At 38.9% G+C, this 19,173-nt stretch overlaps 1 protein-coding gene across 3 annotated transcripts; it reads right to left on the bottom strand.

Moving 5' to 3' along the window:
* Positions 1-262: 262 nt before the first annotated feature.
* Positions 263-18,025, bottom strand: ARL6 (ADP ribosylation factor like GTPase 6). 3 transcript variants are annotated; one of them, XM_027666155.1, is made up of 9 exons: positions 17,969-18,025; positions 17,511-17,627; positions 15,459-15,609; positions 12,901-12,962; positions 11,327-11,395; positions 8,802-8,896; positions 5,126-5,255; positions 3,638-3,693; positions 263-1,127 (listed from the first exon to the last, which is right to left on the bottom strand). In XM_027666155.1, exons 3-9 carry the CDS (start codon positions 15,579-15,581, stop codon positions 1,102-1,104), a joined length of 561 nt encoding a protein of 186 aa, XP_027521956.1. In that variant the 5' UTR covers positions 15,582-15,609; positions 17,511-17,627; positions 17,969-18,025; the 3' UTR covers positions 263-1,101. The 3 variants fall into 3 exon arrangements, with proteins under 3 accessions (XP_027521956.1, XP_027521959.1, XP_027521958.1); XM_027666158.1 differs by having other exon boundaries at positions 17,511-17,543; positions 17,969-17,986; XM_027666157.1 differs by lacking the exon at positions 17,969-18,025 and adding an exon at positions 17,830-17,881.
* Between the last annotated feature and the right edge of the window lie 1,148 nt (positions 18,026-19,173).

Below are 19,173 nucleotides of genomic sequence, written 5' to 3'. Positions count from 1 at the left end.
TTACTGTGTGGGTGATCACACACTGGGACAGACTGTCCAGAGAGAGTGTGGAGTCTCCCTCCCTGGAGATATTCCAGAACCTTGTGGACACAATCCTGTGCCATGTGCTCTGGGATGACCCTGCTCAAGCAGGGAGGCTGGACCAGAGGACTCACTGTGGTCCCTCCCAACCTGACCCATTCTGTGATTCCGTGAATCATATGCTCCTTAAATATCTGGAAGAGCAGCCCAGTTTATTAGGAAGTGTAAAAAATACATGCAATTAATTAAAAAAGCTTGGCAACAGAGATACCATTTTATTACAGTATACAATGCTATATCCACTGGAAAATGGATAAACAAATTCCAAATGAAACTAACAGAAAAACCAACATGTCTTAAGACATAAAGACCATCCAAGAGCATATTTAGATTAAGAAACCCAACAGTGTCATGTTGTACATTTGAAGTTTTATTGATGAGAATGCAAATATAATCATGGCATATCACAAAAACAATTCATAACACTTCATTAAAAGCTATTCCTTAAAAACATCTGCAATCATCTGTAACAAATACACTGGATATTTGTATCTTTAATCAAAATATTCTTCTAGAAGCCTATTATAGATGGTTACTAAAAAGCTAATGTCAAACTTTAAATTAAAAAAGTTTGCAGAAATACCTAAAAATGGGCACATAAATCAGAAGGTATCTCATGCTGCTTTATTTCAGGAGGTGCTGATTATTCTTTCTCAAGAAAATAAATATTCCCATTTCCTCAGAAGGTGTCCCCCCAAAAAACAGAGGGGCATTTCCTGATGGCTAATTATCCCCTAAAACTCAAATGAATGCAGATGTTTATTATTAACACAAATCTTTTTTTTTTTTTATAAATACACTCTCCAGTCACAAGATTCAATTTAATTTGTTAGTGTGCATACCTGAGGTGCTATATTGCCTACATTCAGTTTTCCTGGAAGAGGTACTAAATTGAAACGAGCCAATACAGTATCTTTTAGCTGATCTGTTCATCTTTTTAAATCGTTCTTCCTTTTCAAGGAACTTGTACACCTACTGAAAAAGGGTGCAAAAGAACGCCACAAATCTTTTATTTATCTCTCATGTCTTCATTGCTTGCATCTGATCTGTTAATAAAAAGAAATAGCCAGTCTTAACACAAGATAAACTCTTGCTGTATTTCGTTTTCTTGAAAACATAACCAAGAGATATTTTGGTGTAGTTACAAGAATGAGGGACAGAGTTCTTTTCAACATGCTCTCCCATCCACTTCTGAAATTCCTGCACAGCCAAGCTGTTTTCCCCAAATGTTGCTAATTAAACAGGAAGATTCTTTCACCTAATTCAATTTTTATCTTCTTTGGGTTTATAAGGTAACTTTGACAAGAATAAGGCCTCAAAGTTTATTTTATGAAGCGTGCATTTCAACTCTGTGTACACACATCAGTGTCCACATAACTGAACGTGAACAGCAAAATATTTAAAGTTTGCTTTTGAATAACTCCCATGAAAACTTCTTTGCTCTCAGCAAATATCTCACTTCAAATGTCTCCTTAGTTAGCATAAATGTTCTGTATGCCCACTGCAAAATGTGGAACTCAGCACAATTTCCCCCACTGAGAGGGAATGGGACCTGGGTTTAGACTGCTGTGAAACAGGTTTGTTTTACCCTACTGCTGATGGGTTGTTACAAAACAGGGAAATAGCAAACTCAGGCCTCATTAGGAAAAAAAAAAGAAAGGCAAAACTTCCTGTCCCTGTCACCCCAACTCTGAGCTCCCTGTAATGGGACTGCAAAGGGTACCTAAGGAAAGCACTGCTGCTGACAGGAGAACTCTGCATTCATTCACCAGGTGTCATTTCCTCCACTCAACTTTATGGCTGTGATTTAGGGACTACTCTAAACAAAGAGTTGTTCCAAATATTCCCATCTAGTGCTCTAGCAATGAGGAGAATCAGAGTAAAAATTTGTTCTTGAAATATCAAAGCCTTCACCCATTAAAAGTATGACTTGCAAACTGCACGTGCTTAGGTACCAGTACTGTTTAAACCCTCTTAAGCTTCTGGGGACAATGAACCAGTGAGCTAAAGGAAATTTTTAGATAAATCCGTGAAGAATTTCAGCTTACAAAATTAAGAAGTTTAACAATCCATGAGAAGTGAATAGCTATGAAGAGCTATGTGAGTGACAGCAGAAGCATCTGCTTGGTGTGCTTAAAAATCTACATACACAAATATTTTGTCAGAAAAATATTAAGACAAGCATTTGAGATCCGTTTAAAGCAGCTTGAAGCTACAAAACCATCAACTCAAAATTTGGATTGAAACTTAAAAGGTTCCTCAGAGATAAGCAGAGACTCTGAAAAATCACAGGAAGACGTTACTAAACCAGAACTATACTTGAAATTAGGAAAAAGTACATGACTTGGAATCTACCTCTATGATAAATGGACAAAGCAGTGAAGGAAGCTCAGTGTTAAGATCCTGGCTCCCCACCACAGAATTCTTTTAGCTGGTGGAAGAGACATCACTTCCCCGCCACAGAAGTCTTTTAGCTGGTGGAGGACACATCACTGTTCTCCCATGGGGCAGTAAATCTCCTTGCAAAGACTATTTTTGGCGAGGATCCCTCCCTCTGAAAACATGACCAAATGTTTTTGTAGTCTCTAACAGCACAGCAAAATAAACCATCTCTCTCTATTCAGCGGTGAGGATTGAGTAGAAAAGACAATCTGGTGTCCGCAGAGCAAAGAAGATAAATTAAACCGGGGACAAGGCTACTATCCAGCTGGATTTGGGAGTGGAATGGCTTTGTCCCTGGAACAGCGCTGACACCCCGTGGCCGCTGCAGCACAGCACACCCGGCACGGCAGGTTCAGGGGATCCCAATGCACTCACAGCACAGACAACGCAAACCACGGAGCTAAAATTAGGAGGAGTCTACCCAAACAAGGCCACACTTGGCTAATCTATACATTCAGCAGTACACAGGAGGACAAAAGAGACCAGATCCTGACCAACATACAACAGAAGGATATACATCATCCATAATGTAATTAAAGAAGCTGTGTGTCACACATCATCTAAGCTGGATCTCATATTTTCCATGTAGTTATGAGTGTCTGCATGTGTTATGAGGGTTATAAGGTAAGCTGTTCTTACTTTGGCTCTAGATTAAAGAACTGAAGTTGAGTAAGCAAAACTAGTGTATTTGTTTGTGTACTTGGCTTATTTTTCTAGTCTGCTTATTCACCATTTCCTGATACATAACATTAAGTTATGTAAAACCAGGACAGGACAGTAAGAATAAATTAAAGAACAAACTCAACTACCACAATAATAAATTGAAGTGTGGGAGCTGGTATTTTTTAATTTAAAGTGTTACACTGTTTGCAGGAGTGTGCATTAATGTTTCATAATACACATTTTTGTCAGGGAAGCAGACATGATCTTTTGTGTACATTAAGGAGGTAAATGAAAGGCAAATATGAGATAGAGCATTAGTACTCACTGTGTAATTTGATCTGACAGCAGAATTGGACAGAAAGAAAACAAAGGAAATAATAAAGAAAAAACCTTACAAAATGAAAAAGTTTAACAGAATGAAAGTAGAGCAAGAGAATTATGTATGATATACCTTGGAGCCAATCCACACCTTCTTGTAATCCTTCTCCTTTAAGAGCATCACTGGCACTGAAAGAAACAAATCAAATAACAAAAGCATTGTAAAAATACCAGTTTTAGTTGAGCCATCCCTATACTTATAATTTACAGAATTGCAAAGCAGAATCAAGTACAGTTTACTTAAGTTTTCTTCACATGGAGAAGACTGCTTCTTAAATGATATAGGTACCTTCCCCACAGAGAAACACCTTTTCGTGATGCGATTTATTTTAATTCCCGTTTCAAGGTGGAGGAATAATTCCTAGAACACCTCTACTTAGATAACTCCTGCCTCAAGTGATGTTATAAAAAAGATGTTTACTACCTACAAGAGCAACACTGAATCACAGAATCATTTCGGTTGGAAAAGACCTTTAGGATGATCAAGTCCAACTGTCCTCCCACAAGGTTCCATCACAGAGTGAGAATGCTGCAGTACTGGAGGGAGGGAGTATAGAGTGTACACACTTCACTGTAACAGCAGCCCTTGGAGTGTCTGTTAATATATAAAACTATTAATTTACACTGAGAACAGTGTAAATCTACCTTTTGAATCACTGGGAGATAACTCTTTAAATGGCCCTCATCCTGCAGCTCATGCAAACCAGCAGAGCAGTGAATCTGGACTGTTACTGTTCTTCCAAGAAACTTGGGAATTCATCAGTGTGATTTCTGAGACAAAAAGCACTGACCCCAAAACAATGTCCAGGTAATCGAGTTAAATAATAAAGAGCCTAAAATGAGAACTGTAGTTTTCAGCAGCATTTAGCTGCTGATTTCACTTTTATTTATAATATCTGGGTACTGCAATAAGGCAAAAAACTAACTTCTATAAAACACTTCTGATAAAAGGAGAGTTTTTCCTTGTGAAGACTAGCACAAAGTCCTTCTATTTATATGAAAGCTTACATCCTTCAGAAAGAAAAGACACTAGCTCCTACAACTAAAAATCTTAAACATGAGAGTACAAAAATACAGTGTCCCTCTGAATTCAGATGAGAACAGTTTATTAGATGGCCTTTCAACAGTAGTTTACTAAAGCATCTGCAGAGTGCAAAAAAACTCCAGATTTTTTTTTTTATCGTTGATATTCTGAAAGCTGCAAGTCAAACTAGCAGCAGCATTCTGATAACAATTCTGCTCAATTTCCCAGCAAAAAATAATGGCAGCTATTCTTCTGATAAGAACACTGCTTTCTGATTTCACCAGAAGTCCTCCATTTCATTATTTGGGTAACAGTTCTACTGTGAAAAGTTTTAAGGCACAGTCTACATGAATGCACTATGCATTTAAAGCAAGTTTCATAGTAAGTGTTTTAATATTACTACTGTTCCACATGTGGCAGCAGAGTCTTTTACCTGCTTGATTTAATTTATGTTATATAGTAATGAGTGTCATGACAGAGCTAAAATATGAATGCACAAAGTAATACCAATAAAAGGGTAGAAAAAGAGGGATTTACCAGATATGCCAGGGCTTGTCTTTGATGTTTTCTAGTGACAGTAATTGAGATACTTTCACAGATGACACTGCATCCCTGAGGTCCATCTTGTTAGCAAAGAAGAGAATAGGCAGTCGACGGTGCTTGATATCTGGGCATGAGCAGAAATAAACTATCATGACATTGTGAAACACTTATTAATCTCTACATGTGATAAGCTACAGACAATACAGCAAGGTATTTTGCTCACCTGTAACTGCAATTCTCTGAAGGCTGTATCCTACCCAGGAGCACACTGTTGGGTCACATGGCCTCTGGTGCATGCTTCAAGAATGCTCACAAACTCTCTGGCAGGCTTTGGAATCTTGCACCCCCTCTCCCCCTACCTTATACCCACACTTTAAGCTGTGGGTATGAACTGCTGGTGAAGTTGAGGAACAGGAGATGAAACAACTGCCTACAAATACTGCACATCTCTGCTTAGAGAGGACTGGATGTAAAAAATGACAGAAAAATGATTCGTGTTCATCCATAACATCACAACGATAGTTGCATAAGGGTAGTCTGAAGTATCCTTTAGTATCCTGGAGTGCATCCATGACTTCACAGAATTTATAAAATTGGAAAAAAATCCACGTGTCTGGACATCCTTTATCCTACCTTCCCTTGAAGCGCTTTTTTTCCAGAAGCTCCTCTCAGCTAGCAGTGAGAACTACAGACCAAACCACACACACTGGCATTTTCTGGGGTACTTACACACAGACAAGCTTAAACCTCACTGATCACCCCAAAAGACTAGAGTCACTGGAAGGAAACAAAATATACTGTCTTCAAACTTAGAGACGTAAAACTGCCAAAAAATTACCAGCACCAAGACTAACTAAGATTTTTTTCATATTATTTATACAGAAAATTATTTACAGGGTTAGAAAAAAAAAATCTATATTTGAGTCTGTCAACCCTTGACAGGAAAAGAACTTAAAACACACATCATCCCCATCTCCCTACTGAAGAAAACTGCTACATAGGCTTTTTTTAAATAGTAAAAAAAAAAAAAAAGGTATTTCACACAGGAAACAAGCCAACGATTTATTTTAAAACTTCAAACGTAAGCCAGCTGCACCTGCTGATGGGGAAGGGGATGATAAAAAAACCCAAAAGCCCAACAAACTGTGGGGGCTGAGGTGGTTTGAACCTTCCTAATTATGTTCTTTTCAAACTCCCTACTAAACCTTTCCACAGAATCAGTGGAGATAACACTACCTACCCACATTCATTCAGAGATTGTAAGTGCTGATCAAAATGCTGATGATTTTCACAAACTATTTACCCTCCCTGGAGCTCTTTTTTTCCTCTGGTATCTATTAACACAAATCAAAGGCCTCAAAATACAAGCCCAGAGTATCATTAAATCCCTGTTTTGATTCCATAGTTGAACAGCTTTTGTGTCTCCCAACTGAAATTCCGAGATTAATTTACAATATAAGTAAACGAACCCTGTTATCCACAGGCTGCAGGTTATGGGTAAATTAAAACCACAAAAATTACCTGACGTCACATATGCAAAGAGACAAGTTAAACAAGGAATTTTCACTGTTTTTTTAAAAGCAGTTAAAAAGGGGCACAACCTGCCCACGCACTCACAAATGTACAATCAAAGATATTTGCTAAATAAAGTGGTGGTCACAGCAATTTACATTATTTCCTAATGTGCAGTATTTTCCTCACACACTTTTCACAGTTACTAATGGAAAGCTAACATGGTCTAGTTGCAAGTAATTGTGAATTAACACATTAAAAATATGCCAGACACTGATGTGTAATTTTATACAAAGAATTTCACATTTACAAGAATTTCAGCTTATTTTAGAAGCATGTGCTGGAGGTCAAGTGACCCAAGAGTCAGTATCTAAAACAAGTAATCTACAGACTACCACCTTTCAAAGTGCTGAAGAATAATATGATACAGTGATCATTGAACAAGCAGTTATTTGTAGAGTGTACTGTCCATTTATGTAAGGAAAAATAATTCATAGATTCACAAAACAGTCCCATCTAGTACAACTTCTAACCCCATTAATGCTTCACAGCACACATTCCCTTTCACCTGACAACCTCAGGAAAAGTCTGGCAAAAAGACAGGGAACTGCTTTCCTGAGGGATTGCTAAGATTTTCAGAGACAGGAATTGACTCAATTCCATTTCAGACTTAAGGAAACACATACATTTAAACCACTCCAGGAAGATCATAAAGACAGAAGCATCGATGGGGAGAAAGTAGGGTACGCAGGAAGAAAGGCACAACAGCAATACAAATACAAATATTGCTAGAGTGAACCACTTATATATTGATTCAGCTAACAGCTACTTTTATTAAACATTACTATTAGAGGAACTCCAAGTTCCTTGATTCTTTTAGTTGTGCTATATCAAAATCTGATAAGGCAGCAACACTGTTGCTGTACTTGAGCTGAGATACTCCAAGGCAGAAAAACACAACTGTCCTTTCCTGGTTCTAGGGAACATCCCAGATGGCCACAGCCGTGGTATTTTGTAACTAGAAGACACAAATTCATAAACAACTGAGCAGGACTGACCTGCTGTCAGCATTAATGACCTATTAATGCCATTTGCCTTCTTTTGCCCTCTAGTAAACCAGTAACCCTTTACCTCTCACCCTTGGTCCTAAGCAGTTCCATTTCACCCACAGAATCACCTTTACTGCCAGGGGTAATTCCTGCTTTGGAACATCTGGAGTGTTTGGTTCATCTCATCCTCCCCTTTGACTTTTGCAACATTGTCTTGTTAGTGCCTGCATTTCACATTTGAATGTGAAATTAAGGAGGCCCAGTCAACTCCAGCATCTTTGCTGATGAACTAGTATACTGTATTCATGGAAAATAAAGTCATGGTAACATAATTGTCCCTATCAAATACTACTTTTCTTGGTTAGAAATTCAAGTCAGCTTCTCCTTTCTTACTTTCAGCATGGTAACCCCACAAGTTAAGGCTCTACAAATAAGGAATTCCAGGATTATTTGACATTTAAAATTCCTACATGTAGTTTTATCATCTGGTTAGGCGAAGCAACTACCTAAAGTGCTGGAAGCAAAAACTGCATATTGCTTACAAAAATATTAGAGTATTGTTGGCTATGTGGAAAGGTGAAGAATTGGCCAATCTCATAACTTAATAAGATGTAGTCTCATGTAAAAAACCAAAGCAAACTCTTAAAACCAAGCTCCTCATCATCTGTCATCTCATATCCTCTTCCATCCCATGTATCCTTTTATAAGTAATTGATTGATACAATTATCCCTTCTTATTTCTGTCTAAAGCATAAAAAAATATAGCGAAGATGAAAAAAGAAGTTAAGCATTACATTAAAGGAATTGGCTGTCTTCATGGAAAAAACAGACAGGGAGATATTTTTGTATGTGTTGGTCATCACACAAAGGCTGTCCAGCTTCCAACAGGTCCTAATCTTCCTCAAAACAATACAACTTCTGATCAATACTGATTAATAAGAGACTAATCCAACTCAGTGCAGACAACAAAACCGAAGGCTATTATTATTCTAGTATTCATGAATGGCTAAAGTATTTGCAAAGTACTCAGAATACAAAATGTGTCAGATAAGGGGTTTTCTTAAGACAACAACAAATATGGACACAGAAGGGGAAAAAAGCCTCCTCACCTGGATGATTCAGAAGGGTGTCAAGTTCTTCTTTGGCCACAACCATTCTTAATTTGTCACTGCTATCAATGACAAAAATAATGGCTTGGCCTTCTCTGCATAACATAAAAAGAGCAAAGAGGCAAATTATAGGTTCTTTTAAACTGTGAATAAGAAAAGGCTTCAGAAGAAACACCAGAAAAAGTCCAAACAAACTGATTTTTCCTCTAAATTTTTGTCATTGTTATTTACCATTAACATTTATATCGAGCCTTATTTCTGAAATTCAATCTTTTGGTAACATGCATCATTTTTTGAGACATGAGGTTGTTATCTGAGTGACTCATACAAGCTTCAGTTGACAAAGACCTTTTAGAAAAGCTTGATTTTACTCCTGAGGCTGAAAAATGAGCTCTGAAAATGTAACCAACTGCTATTTTAACAGTATGGTCAGGCAGACAAAGAAAACAGACAAAGACAGATTTTTACAGAAATTCTTTATTTCCTACACTAAAGTTAATTTAGATAAAGGTCAATTACCATTCTAGAAAAAAACCTGTGTCCACAGCTGTTTACAATTGGGCATATGCAGGTCATTTTAACTTTTACTGAAGTCTGCATAAACAGGATCTTGCTTTGTTTTGAATAACAGGTAAAAAACTCTCAACTATTTCAAACTATTAAAACATTTTGCTGGCAGTATGACCACAGTGACAACTGTATACAACTATTCAGCTCATTATTTCAGCATATTACCGATATTTTATGATACTGATGTTCCACTTATTGAAACTTATTTTGAAAACCAAATAAAGTCTCACCAACTCATAATTCACCGGATCAGTTATAAACACTCACAGAAATAAATTTATTTAAAATTTTAATGTAATAGTCACTCTTGTTTCATTTTACACTTCTCTGAGAGGCCATCATGGTACATTCCTTACCCTCCAGCACCACCTACCTTCGTATTTTGATAAGAAACAGCCCCAGACCTACTGAAAAGCAGAAATAATTTGACCAGCCTAAGATTGCATGAAAAGGCCTATTCTTTTCTGGTGTAGAGAAGAACTTTAAAAGTAAATAAAGCTTTCCTATATTAGTTGAAAATGCCTAAGTAATTTTTATGACCATAGAGTATTTTTTCTAAAGGAGTCAAGAGAAGTACAATGTATTTACTACCAAAAAATAACTTCACAAAGTAATAAGGATACAACGTGACTGTATGTATATTTAAGATAAGTGTACTTAGAGGATGTCCCAGAGTACAGTTTCAAGCCAAAGAGAAGTGCAAACTTCAAGTACCCCAAGGCAATTACTTTGACACTTGATCAGATTAGATTTCCATTTTGCAATTCTTAGAAAATTAAATCTTGCTTAACTTTACAAACTGAACAGCACATAATTATATTATTATTATTTTATTAATAAAAATGTAAACATTATTTTAATATTATTCTTAGAAGATAATCTTAAATATGTGCCTATTGCACTGAATCAGGAATAGAGGTGGATACAAGTGCACGTTTCACTGTCAGCAGAACCTAAAAAACTCCTTTACTGTTGAGATGAAAAAGCCATTTTTGCCACACAAGGGATAAGTTACTGTATTAAATACAGCAATCACAGAATTATTTGCTTATGAAGCACTCTGCTTGCATTTTGAGAGTAGCCTAAAGGCACCAGTTACTGAAATGCAAAAGATTTGGGAGACATACATCTCACACCCCTGAACAATGAAGATCTCCTAGCCACACGTTTTCAAATTGCTAACATATTTTGCACAGGAGGAAGAGGCAATTAAAAAATACTTTAAGTTCTATCACATTAAATATTAATATTTAATTAATATTATAATCTTCAGAATTTCTCCATTCTATTTTTCTCCAAGCTACTTTTGTGTGGTTTACTACTGTTCACCTTATTTAGATTAGGATCAAGTAATAGCAGTGAGACAACATAAGTAAAGATTCAAGTTTCATGAGAAGCTAGAAAAACAGAAAATACACCATTTTCTGTTTCTATTACCAGTAAGGCAATACCACAGTGTTATGTAGTACAGTGAATATCCTGCTCAATAAATAACATGTACGAATGTTTGTTCAGGTTCTGAGGTACATGTGCCTTTTTCTCTGAGGTTAATTTTCCCTCACCTCTAAAAATCTCACCCATCAGCCAGTATCTTTTAGGTTTTAAGTCGCCTACCTAGAGGAAAACTGAAAAGCTGGAAACCTAACTCATCTTGAGCTTTCTCCCAGGATTGGTTTTCAGGTTTCAACATTTAAATCCCATCCCCAGTATGCTCCCCCAGTCTTGAAGCCAACAAGATGTCCCCAAAAGCATACTGAATAACAGCAGAGAAAAACTGTGATGTCTTAAGAACAGAAAGAAAAGTTGTATTTATCCAGAATGACCTTCTGTCAAACACCAGGTATAAGTCTTCTCTGAATCATTTCTAAGCACTAGATATGGTCATACTTCTGTTTAAATAACACACACAACAGTTACTATGAACAGCAGTGCTTTAAAATAAATGATGGGCTTACTTGTAGTAATGTTCCCAGAGGTCTCTGTATTTCCCTTGACCTGACATATCAAACACTGTGAAAGACAAACTGCAAAGGAAAGAAGTGCATGAGGCACAGAAATAAAGAACAAAACCCACACCCAAACTATTTTCTTTGCTACCCTCACAGAAAAAAGCCAGATCAACTTGAATCCTAATCAACTGAGAAAAATTCCCAAAGGAACTCTGCTTAAGCTCTCTGCCTTCAAATGATCCTATTCAGTTTTGCAGTATTATTATAGAAACATTTCACAATGGAAAATGTGTTTCTTTATTATCTGAATAAAAGAACTGAGCCAATTATTTAAAGTTACATGAAGCACAAAATAAGCTCCCATTCAGTCTCTGTTTCTATCATATCAAATACTGTTTATAATGAATAAATGAAATTCAGATGAACCACGACTTAAAATCCACAGCCTGTCTCAAATTGTGTCCCTAGAGAGGCACAAATGTATGCAAAATAAAAGGATTAAAAAAAACCCCATCCACCTTCGGAAAAAAACCCAACCAAACCCACATTCTGGTAATAACAGGTAAGCTCAGATGACCAAGATACAAAGAGCAGTCTTTGCATATCTGACACATCCTTTCAGCTCTACATCCAGGCATCAGCTGATTCGAGAGCTGTGGGTTTGTCAGGGGTTTAGGGGGTTTTTTTTTTAGGTTTGTTTTGGCTTTTTTTAAATAAAGTATCATTCTACACAGTGTGTTTACAGGTCATCATCTCTCCCACCACAGGATCAGAATAAAGGAAAGCAATTTAAGTCAATTTATTCTCAGACAGCCAAATCCCAAACCTGTGTGATGTGTTTTGCTGAAACAGAACACAGTTGCTGAGGCTCCTACAGAAATGTGAAACCTATGGGTCCCACACCTGAGCTCAAGGAATAAACAATTTTCTTGCAGATCTTTCACCCAGTGAGGCTGCCTGGTTTGAAGACTAACTGCACATATTAAAAATATTCAGAGAAGGTTACACAAGAACAAAATTATGTTCCCTCCTTGAAATCTCTTTGTCATGACATTCCTTATCTTAGTCTTCATTTAACTAATGACTTCTTCCTCTGTTCCCTGGCCTTTGCTCCTGCCATCTTTACATGGCTAATGCTGTAGCCATCATTTAATTTTCCATTTAATGGGATTACACTGCACTCTGTTCAGAGTAATTCCAGTGAGAGTCCTTAACACAGGTTATCAGATTGAGAGTGGAATACAGACCACCCCCTAAGCTACTGTCTCTTCTCAAGTCTGGAACAGTGCCCTATTTGGGAATTCTTAACAGACAGGAATCAGATGCTTATACACACTATTGCAAAAAACTAAAAACTTCTTCCATTTAAAAATATTTATACATGTACCTAGTTTTATAGCAGCACAAAACACACAATATATTCTAACACACTCAGTCCAAGATCATGATTAGAATTCGTGGGTACTACAACATTTCAGCATGTTCTAATCAAGTTATAGCCCACTAAAAGAGCTAATTAAGTCCAACTGTTGTATAATAATCACTACTGCTAAGTGGAGAGAAAGGAAAGAAAGTACTACCTTGAAGTCTTGAATTTCTCTATACTGAATCCTATTGTTGGGACGATGTCCTGAGTTTGAGCCTTTAAGGGAAAGAAAGTCCAAATTTTACAGGTGAGTTAGAAAATGTAAATATTGAAATGTATTTGAAACATGAATACATTACAGATCTATTTTTACCCAAACTGTACAATAGAAAAAAAATTCTACAAATCCAGATACTTTATATTTAAAAAGTTCTCAGAAAAATACAGTAATTCAAACCCAAGATTTTGTATTTTCTAGGAAATACAGTGAACACTACTGGACAACAGCACTGAAGACATTTTAGCCTTGAGGGTGAGATTCCACCCTTCAGTCTAGCTGTACGTGTATGTGTGGCTATTACTTAGGAAATAAACCGGAGAGAGGTTAAGATGGAAGACAACAGCTTGGAGGTTATGACTCAGGTCAGAGTTTGTGAACTTTGGAAATCACAATGTGAACCCAAACAAGTCAGCACAATACCCCAAGCCTATTAGCTAAAGGAGGGTACATGCCTATCAAGATATTAGGTTGGCCAGATTGAGAGCTTCTCAATGCTGGAGGAGTCTATCTGACCTTGGGAATGACACAGCAGACATTACTCACTGACCTGATCATGGTTCTACCCAAATCATAATGCCACTGGAAGAAATCAGGATTTACCACAGAGGGATGGGCAGTGACCTAAAGCATTATTAATAGATACATCTGATAAACAGGTTTACTACTGAGCTGGCCAAGGAACCTCTCAGCTAAGTTGGGAGAAAAGAACAGCTCCTTTAAGAAGCATCGATATTGAGCAGGAACAAAGGTCACATCCCTTAGATCACAGAGCTGTCTGAGAAAGTGAGATGCAATCCTTTTATAGACCTTCTAGAGCCCCTTATTAAAACCACTGGCTATAAGCAGTTGACCCCTTGCATTCAAGTGAAGGAAGCTCGGCTTATCCACCTGCGGCTTCCCTGGGAAAATGGCAACCCCACCACCATAAACAGTGCAGTCAACAGCTCCTGTCACCAGGGGAGAACTTGTGCACAGTGGCTGTTATTTCTTCAACATTGGTTTCAAAGGTATTTATCAGGACCAGAAGAAATCACTGGAAGCAAATGGAGAAACACTTGTGTTTGCCAGACACATAATACATTGCTCCTGGGGGAAAGCAGCAGTTCTTCTTAAGAAGGCTGGGTTGATCCAGGGCTCAGAATCACCCACCCATTGAAATTACTAAATATAAAGAATTTTATCAAGTCTGATCTAAAGGTTCTGCCATGTCTTGCAAAGGCAGGACTCATACAGGTTGTATGCAAAGCCACCCTCCTAAAGCAACACGTTAAATGAAAGCATTTAGAAGTAAATTCTCATTATTCGATTTACAGTCAAGCAAACAAATTGTATTTATTCTACTTGCAAAATTCCCTTGCATAATTAGATCTTCTCTAATGCCTATTATTGAGATCAATCTTGAAGTCTGTGTTGAACTCTAGTTAGGAATCCATTACTGCTGAAGGCATGACACAACAACCCACTATGATAAAGGTCTCAAACATTACATAAATATGCAATTTGCCTGGTATAAATTGTAGCATTTCCCCAAAACAACTGGCAGCAGACAGCAAGTAGTTTATAGTCTTTGTTTATAAATCTATTCAATTTTCAGTGGAAGAATAATTGCCAGGAATGGAAGAGTAGCAGACTCTTCACTGTGTCATGTTTTTTTAAACAATGTCCAGTGTTTCTCTTCAAGAAAAGTTAAACAAAAATTAAAAAAAAAAAAAAGGAAAATATCTGTGTCCTGATGTAAACAGCAAAATCACAGTTTCCCAGATGCACATAAAATAATAAGTGAAAATAAACCAAGATGCACAAGCCTTTGGCTTTGAACATGCCTACCAAAATTCATCTATTTATATTCCATAAACTTACAAGGAAACAAGGTCCCCCTACTTTCATTTTTGCTCAGAACACTATGCCATCCTAGGGGCCTGAAACACTTTTCACTGGATGAATGAATTGCAAGAATTAGTGCTACTTATTTTGAAAATAATTTTGCTTTAAAATTAGTGAAGTTCTCCTTAAATGTGCATCTTTGTATTATTTCCTATTTTATTATTTCTTGTTTAGTATTTATTTACTATTTTTCAGGTAGAGACTAAAATAAGCGTGATAAAGGTAGACAAGTTATTATTAATTGTATTAATTGTAAACATTTGACATCACTTCTAACGTATTGCAAATGTTCCACATCACTGCAATCCTGTAGCAATTATTTAAGTGACTTAAGAAAATTATTTCACATCCTGATTTCAGTCATCATAAACCCTTCTTTATTAAAAAATATGTGGCACATTAACAGTGACTTTTTTGGGAAAAGTTTCCACAATGTCCATGTGGATGCTCACCCTTACTTTTAGTTGGAAACTCTTAAAATGTATTTCTTCCACCGCACTAAATCAAAAAGTGATTTTTAATTTTCTTTTCTGCGGTCACATCTAGTCTAAGAGCACGCAAGCCCAGTTTCAAACACACATCAGCAGTGAACTGAGGAGGCTACTCACATTTGAGGGTTTCAGTTTATTTATGATGGTCGTTTTGCCGCTGTTGTCCAGGCCAAGGCACAGAACATGAACCTCCTTCTTCTTCAGCCCAAGCCATCCCGCCAGCTTGTCAAACAGTCCCATGGCTGTGGCTCGGATGCACAGGGATCACCTGTTGTTCAGGGAATCAGAGCAGGAAATGGCTGTTGGCAAAGCTCTGCAGGCACAGGGCAGGTGGGCATGTCCTGAGCAGCCCTGCCACCTTCCAAAGGCCGCTGTGGGGAAGTGAATACACAAACACTGTGGCACACTAAGCACGGGCAGGGTAAGCTGATTACTGCCCAGAGGCCTCGATTCCAAAGTAGACTGGCTGTTTATAGCCTGTCCATGTCACACAATGCCCTTGATTCGCTGGGCAGCCCCAACAGGAGCACCACCACCGCCTCCCGCCCTCCCACCACACTGAACAACAGAAAAGAGGAGGACTATTGCACTTCACCTCAAATTGTCAGCAGTCCATAATCCAGACAACAAAGTAAAACAGTATTTTTTACTGTGGAGAAGGGAACACCCTTCTCTAGCACCTGCTACATTATTTACTTCAGGGTTCAGTACATTAAGTAAAAAAAAAAAAGTAAACAAAGTACCCTTTTTTAATTCAATTCAAACTCTAATTCTGACAGGTTTAGCCAATACTGACATGCACAAATTAGGAAGTCCTCATTCCCTACAAACAGAAGCTGATTGAAATAGATCCAACAGACACGAAGCCACACACCATAACATTCACCCACACATCTGGTAGGTGCCAAACCCCTGCTGCTGCCCAGGCACTGTCTGCAGCTACCTGGCAAAGGAGCTTCCATCACGTGTGCCCTTGCAACACCTGGCTGAGCACACTTGGCAAAGGGGATAACCCCTGCCTACCCTGAAAGAATTCCACCAGAAATAATTTCAGCAGTCAGACAACTGAAATATTTGAGATGCCTTCAGTAATAAAGCATTTAATTAATGCCAGAGGAATTTTCTGGAGTGGTAAAGGCTGTTTTTTCTCTTAATAAAAAATAAACAGGCAGCACTGGATGACTCAGGTTGCGAGCTTAATTACCCCAGAAAATCATAGCAGGAGGGGGAAAAGGAAAAAACCAACATCAATAACAAGTCTTTGGTCTCACTTCTTCACTAGCTAATTATAAAATAATGATTAACCACTTTTTTAGAGAAATAATTTTAAAACTTTGCATTTAATAAAGTCACAGAATCCACTATCTTTGTTTACAGGAACTTTTTAAATACAGATCCTTTTCAGAGCTTTGCATTTTGATTCAAGACTGGCAGTAATCTATAGAGTGGCTCTCTGTATTACAACTACATAGAGTTGTCACCAGGTTAAACAAGCCCAACATTAGTTACAGCAATTCCCTCAGCCTAACTTCCTTTATGTCCCACTCGTTTTTGTTTGTTTTCAAGACCCCCCTCCACATGCAGGGCAAGGGCCCTGCACGGCTGCAGGCCAGAGCTGGGAACATCCTGGGTTGCAAAATGTGGAATACATAAAAATTTTCTTAAGAAAGGATGTTCTTTGATGTTTGAGCTTTGTACACTTTCAAGCCTAACCAACAAGAAAGGAGATTTAACCTGAAGCAGCCAACAAACAAGCTCTAAGTGGTGTCCAAGTGTTAGAAAAAAATGTACTTGTCAGAATTGCCTTGTTCAGGTTTAAGACCCAACATATTCCACTGACCTGAGACCTAAGGGGAAAAGGATGTACCACTGATAGCAGACACAAAAAATGCAGAATTTACTGGGTGCAAGGGCCTTTGGCAGAACCCCCAAGATAAAGAAGAAACTAATAAAGAGAAGACACTAATGAAGACAACTCAGCAGCTGTGCTGAAACCAGCTCCAACTGGATAAAAGGTAATTCTGGCAGGGGGAGATCACAACCACCAACTCCCAAACCCAAGACAACCCAAAAGAAGAGAAAGACTAATCATGAACTAATTAGTATGAGAAACGAGGGAATCACTGACCAAGAGGAGATAGAATACTAATTAGTAAGAGAACTGAGTACCTTGCAGCCGAAGAACATCAACGCCTTCGTTTGCTAAAACGTATAAAGAGCGAAAAGCTTTGGTAGCAGCCGTGGATTTGCCGCCCGGCGCCCCTTTCTGGCAGAACTGCAAATAAACTGGAAATAAACCGTAAATAAGCCAAATATCTCCACTCTGCGCGTAAGGATTGGCCTCTTGCACACCGGGCGAGGGAACCTATTTCGGGACAACACCCGGGGGGATGGTCAGTACCATCAGCAGCTGCCAGGACCGGGCTTCCCTCCCTCAAGTATCCCGCTCCCCAGCAGCTCATCAAGGCCCCGAGCCGCGCTCCCTCACCAAGGCCCCGAGCCGCCCCGGCAGCGGCCGCCAGCCCCCTCTCGGAGGGCGGCACAGGCTCGGGCCAGGAATGGCGGGGCCAGTGGTGGGAGCGGGCAGGGAGCCCCCGCTTCGCCTTCCCCGCTCCCGCAGCACCGACCTGGGCCCGGGACGCGCCGGCCGGGCCCGCGCGCGCCGTTGCCAAGGGAACCGCAGCTCGTCACCGCCCCCGCCAATCCCGTCCCGCCTCCCCGCCCGGCCCGCCCTTTCCGGCCAATCGCGGGGGCCGGCGCTGCCAAAGCCACGCCCCCACGCTGACGGGGGGCTGTGAGGGGGTTGAGGGGAGTAAGGGGGTCGAGCTGTGTAAACTTAGTCTTTCGTGTCCAGAGCCTGTGGAATTTTGGTTTTTTTCCCCAACTACTGCTTCCTCTTTCTTGCACAGCTGCGGCAATAGCGCCCAAATGAATAAATAAATAAATAAAATTAAAAATTCTCCTTGGGAATCGTCATTAGCATAGGAAGACACGCTTAATAAGAACCGCACCATCCCTGGTGTCCGCAGCGCCGAAGGGGAGCACGTGCGAGCCAAATCCCAGTCTCTTTTCTTCCCAGAAGTCTGTACTGCTCCTTGAAGGGAAGAAGCAACTTTCCCTTCACCGAGCTCTGCCCCTTCATTTTGAAAAACTCGAATTTATTCATGTTTCATGTATGCTGAATGCACCTTTCCAACTACAGTCTCAACTTCTGCCCTGAAGAGAGGAGGGAGAGCAGAGGAAACAACTGTTTGATAGTGGACAGTCCTTTTTGTTAAAAATCTTGTCAGAAGCTCCCATGCACTTGCAAAGCTCAGAAATACTATAAATATTTTGCCTGTTGTTTGGCTTTCTAATTCTTATTGTTGCTTTCATCATTAGTAAAGGTTTGAGGTAAATTACAATCATGATTTCATGATTTCCCTGTAATAGGAAGGTTCTGACCAAAAGGTGAGATTCCCTTGCAGTGGCATTATGAGCCATTAAAGGCAAAGACAGTAGAATAAATCCCAGATTGAAATTATGGGAGGAAACACTTTCTAAAAGCTAATCAGGTTGTGGGGTATCTGTGTGGTAGTGGAGAGTATCCTCTCTTTTGAAATCAGTCCATACCTAAGAAGTAATTCTGAATTCAATGGAGAACACAGAATGGTGAAGGCATTTCTGTAACCATATATAAAATAAAATATTCATTCTCCATTACACTATGTTAAACCTGACAGTCCTTAGGGAGAAAGCTCTTCCCATGTAAAATATGCAGGACTTAATGGACTGTAGGCATCTGACATTCATTTCCTATTAATCCACACATACTGCTGTTCAGTTTTGCATG

The sequence above is a fragment of the Corapipo altera genome, unplaced genomic scaffold (assembly GCF_003945725.1).
Source record: "Corapipo altera isolate COAL_440 unplaced genomic scaffold, ASM394572v1 RXGC01000115.1, whole genome shotgun sequence".
In the NCBI taxonomy this organism is placed as follows: domain Eukaryota; kingdom Metazoa; phylum Chordata; class Aves; order Passeriformes; family Pipridae; genus Corapipo; species Corapipo altera.
Note: the sequence above shows the minus strand (reverse complement) of the source record. Positions and strands in the feature narration are given on the sequence as shown.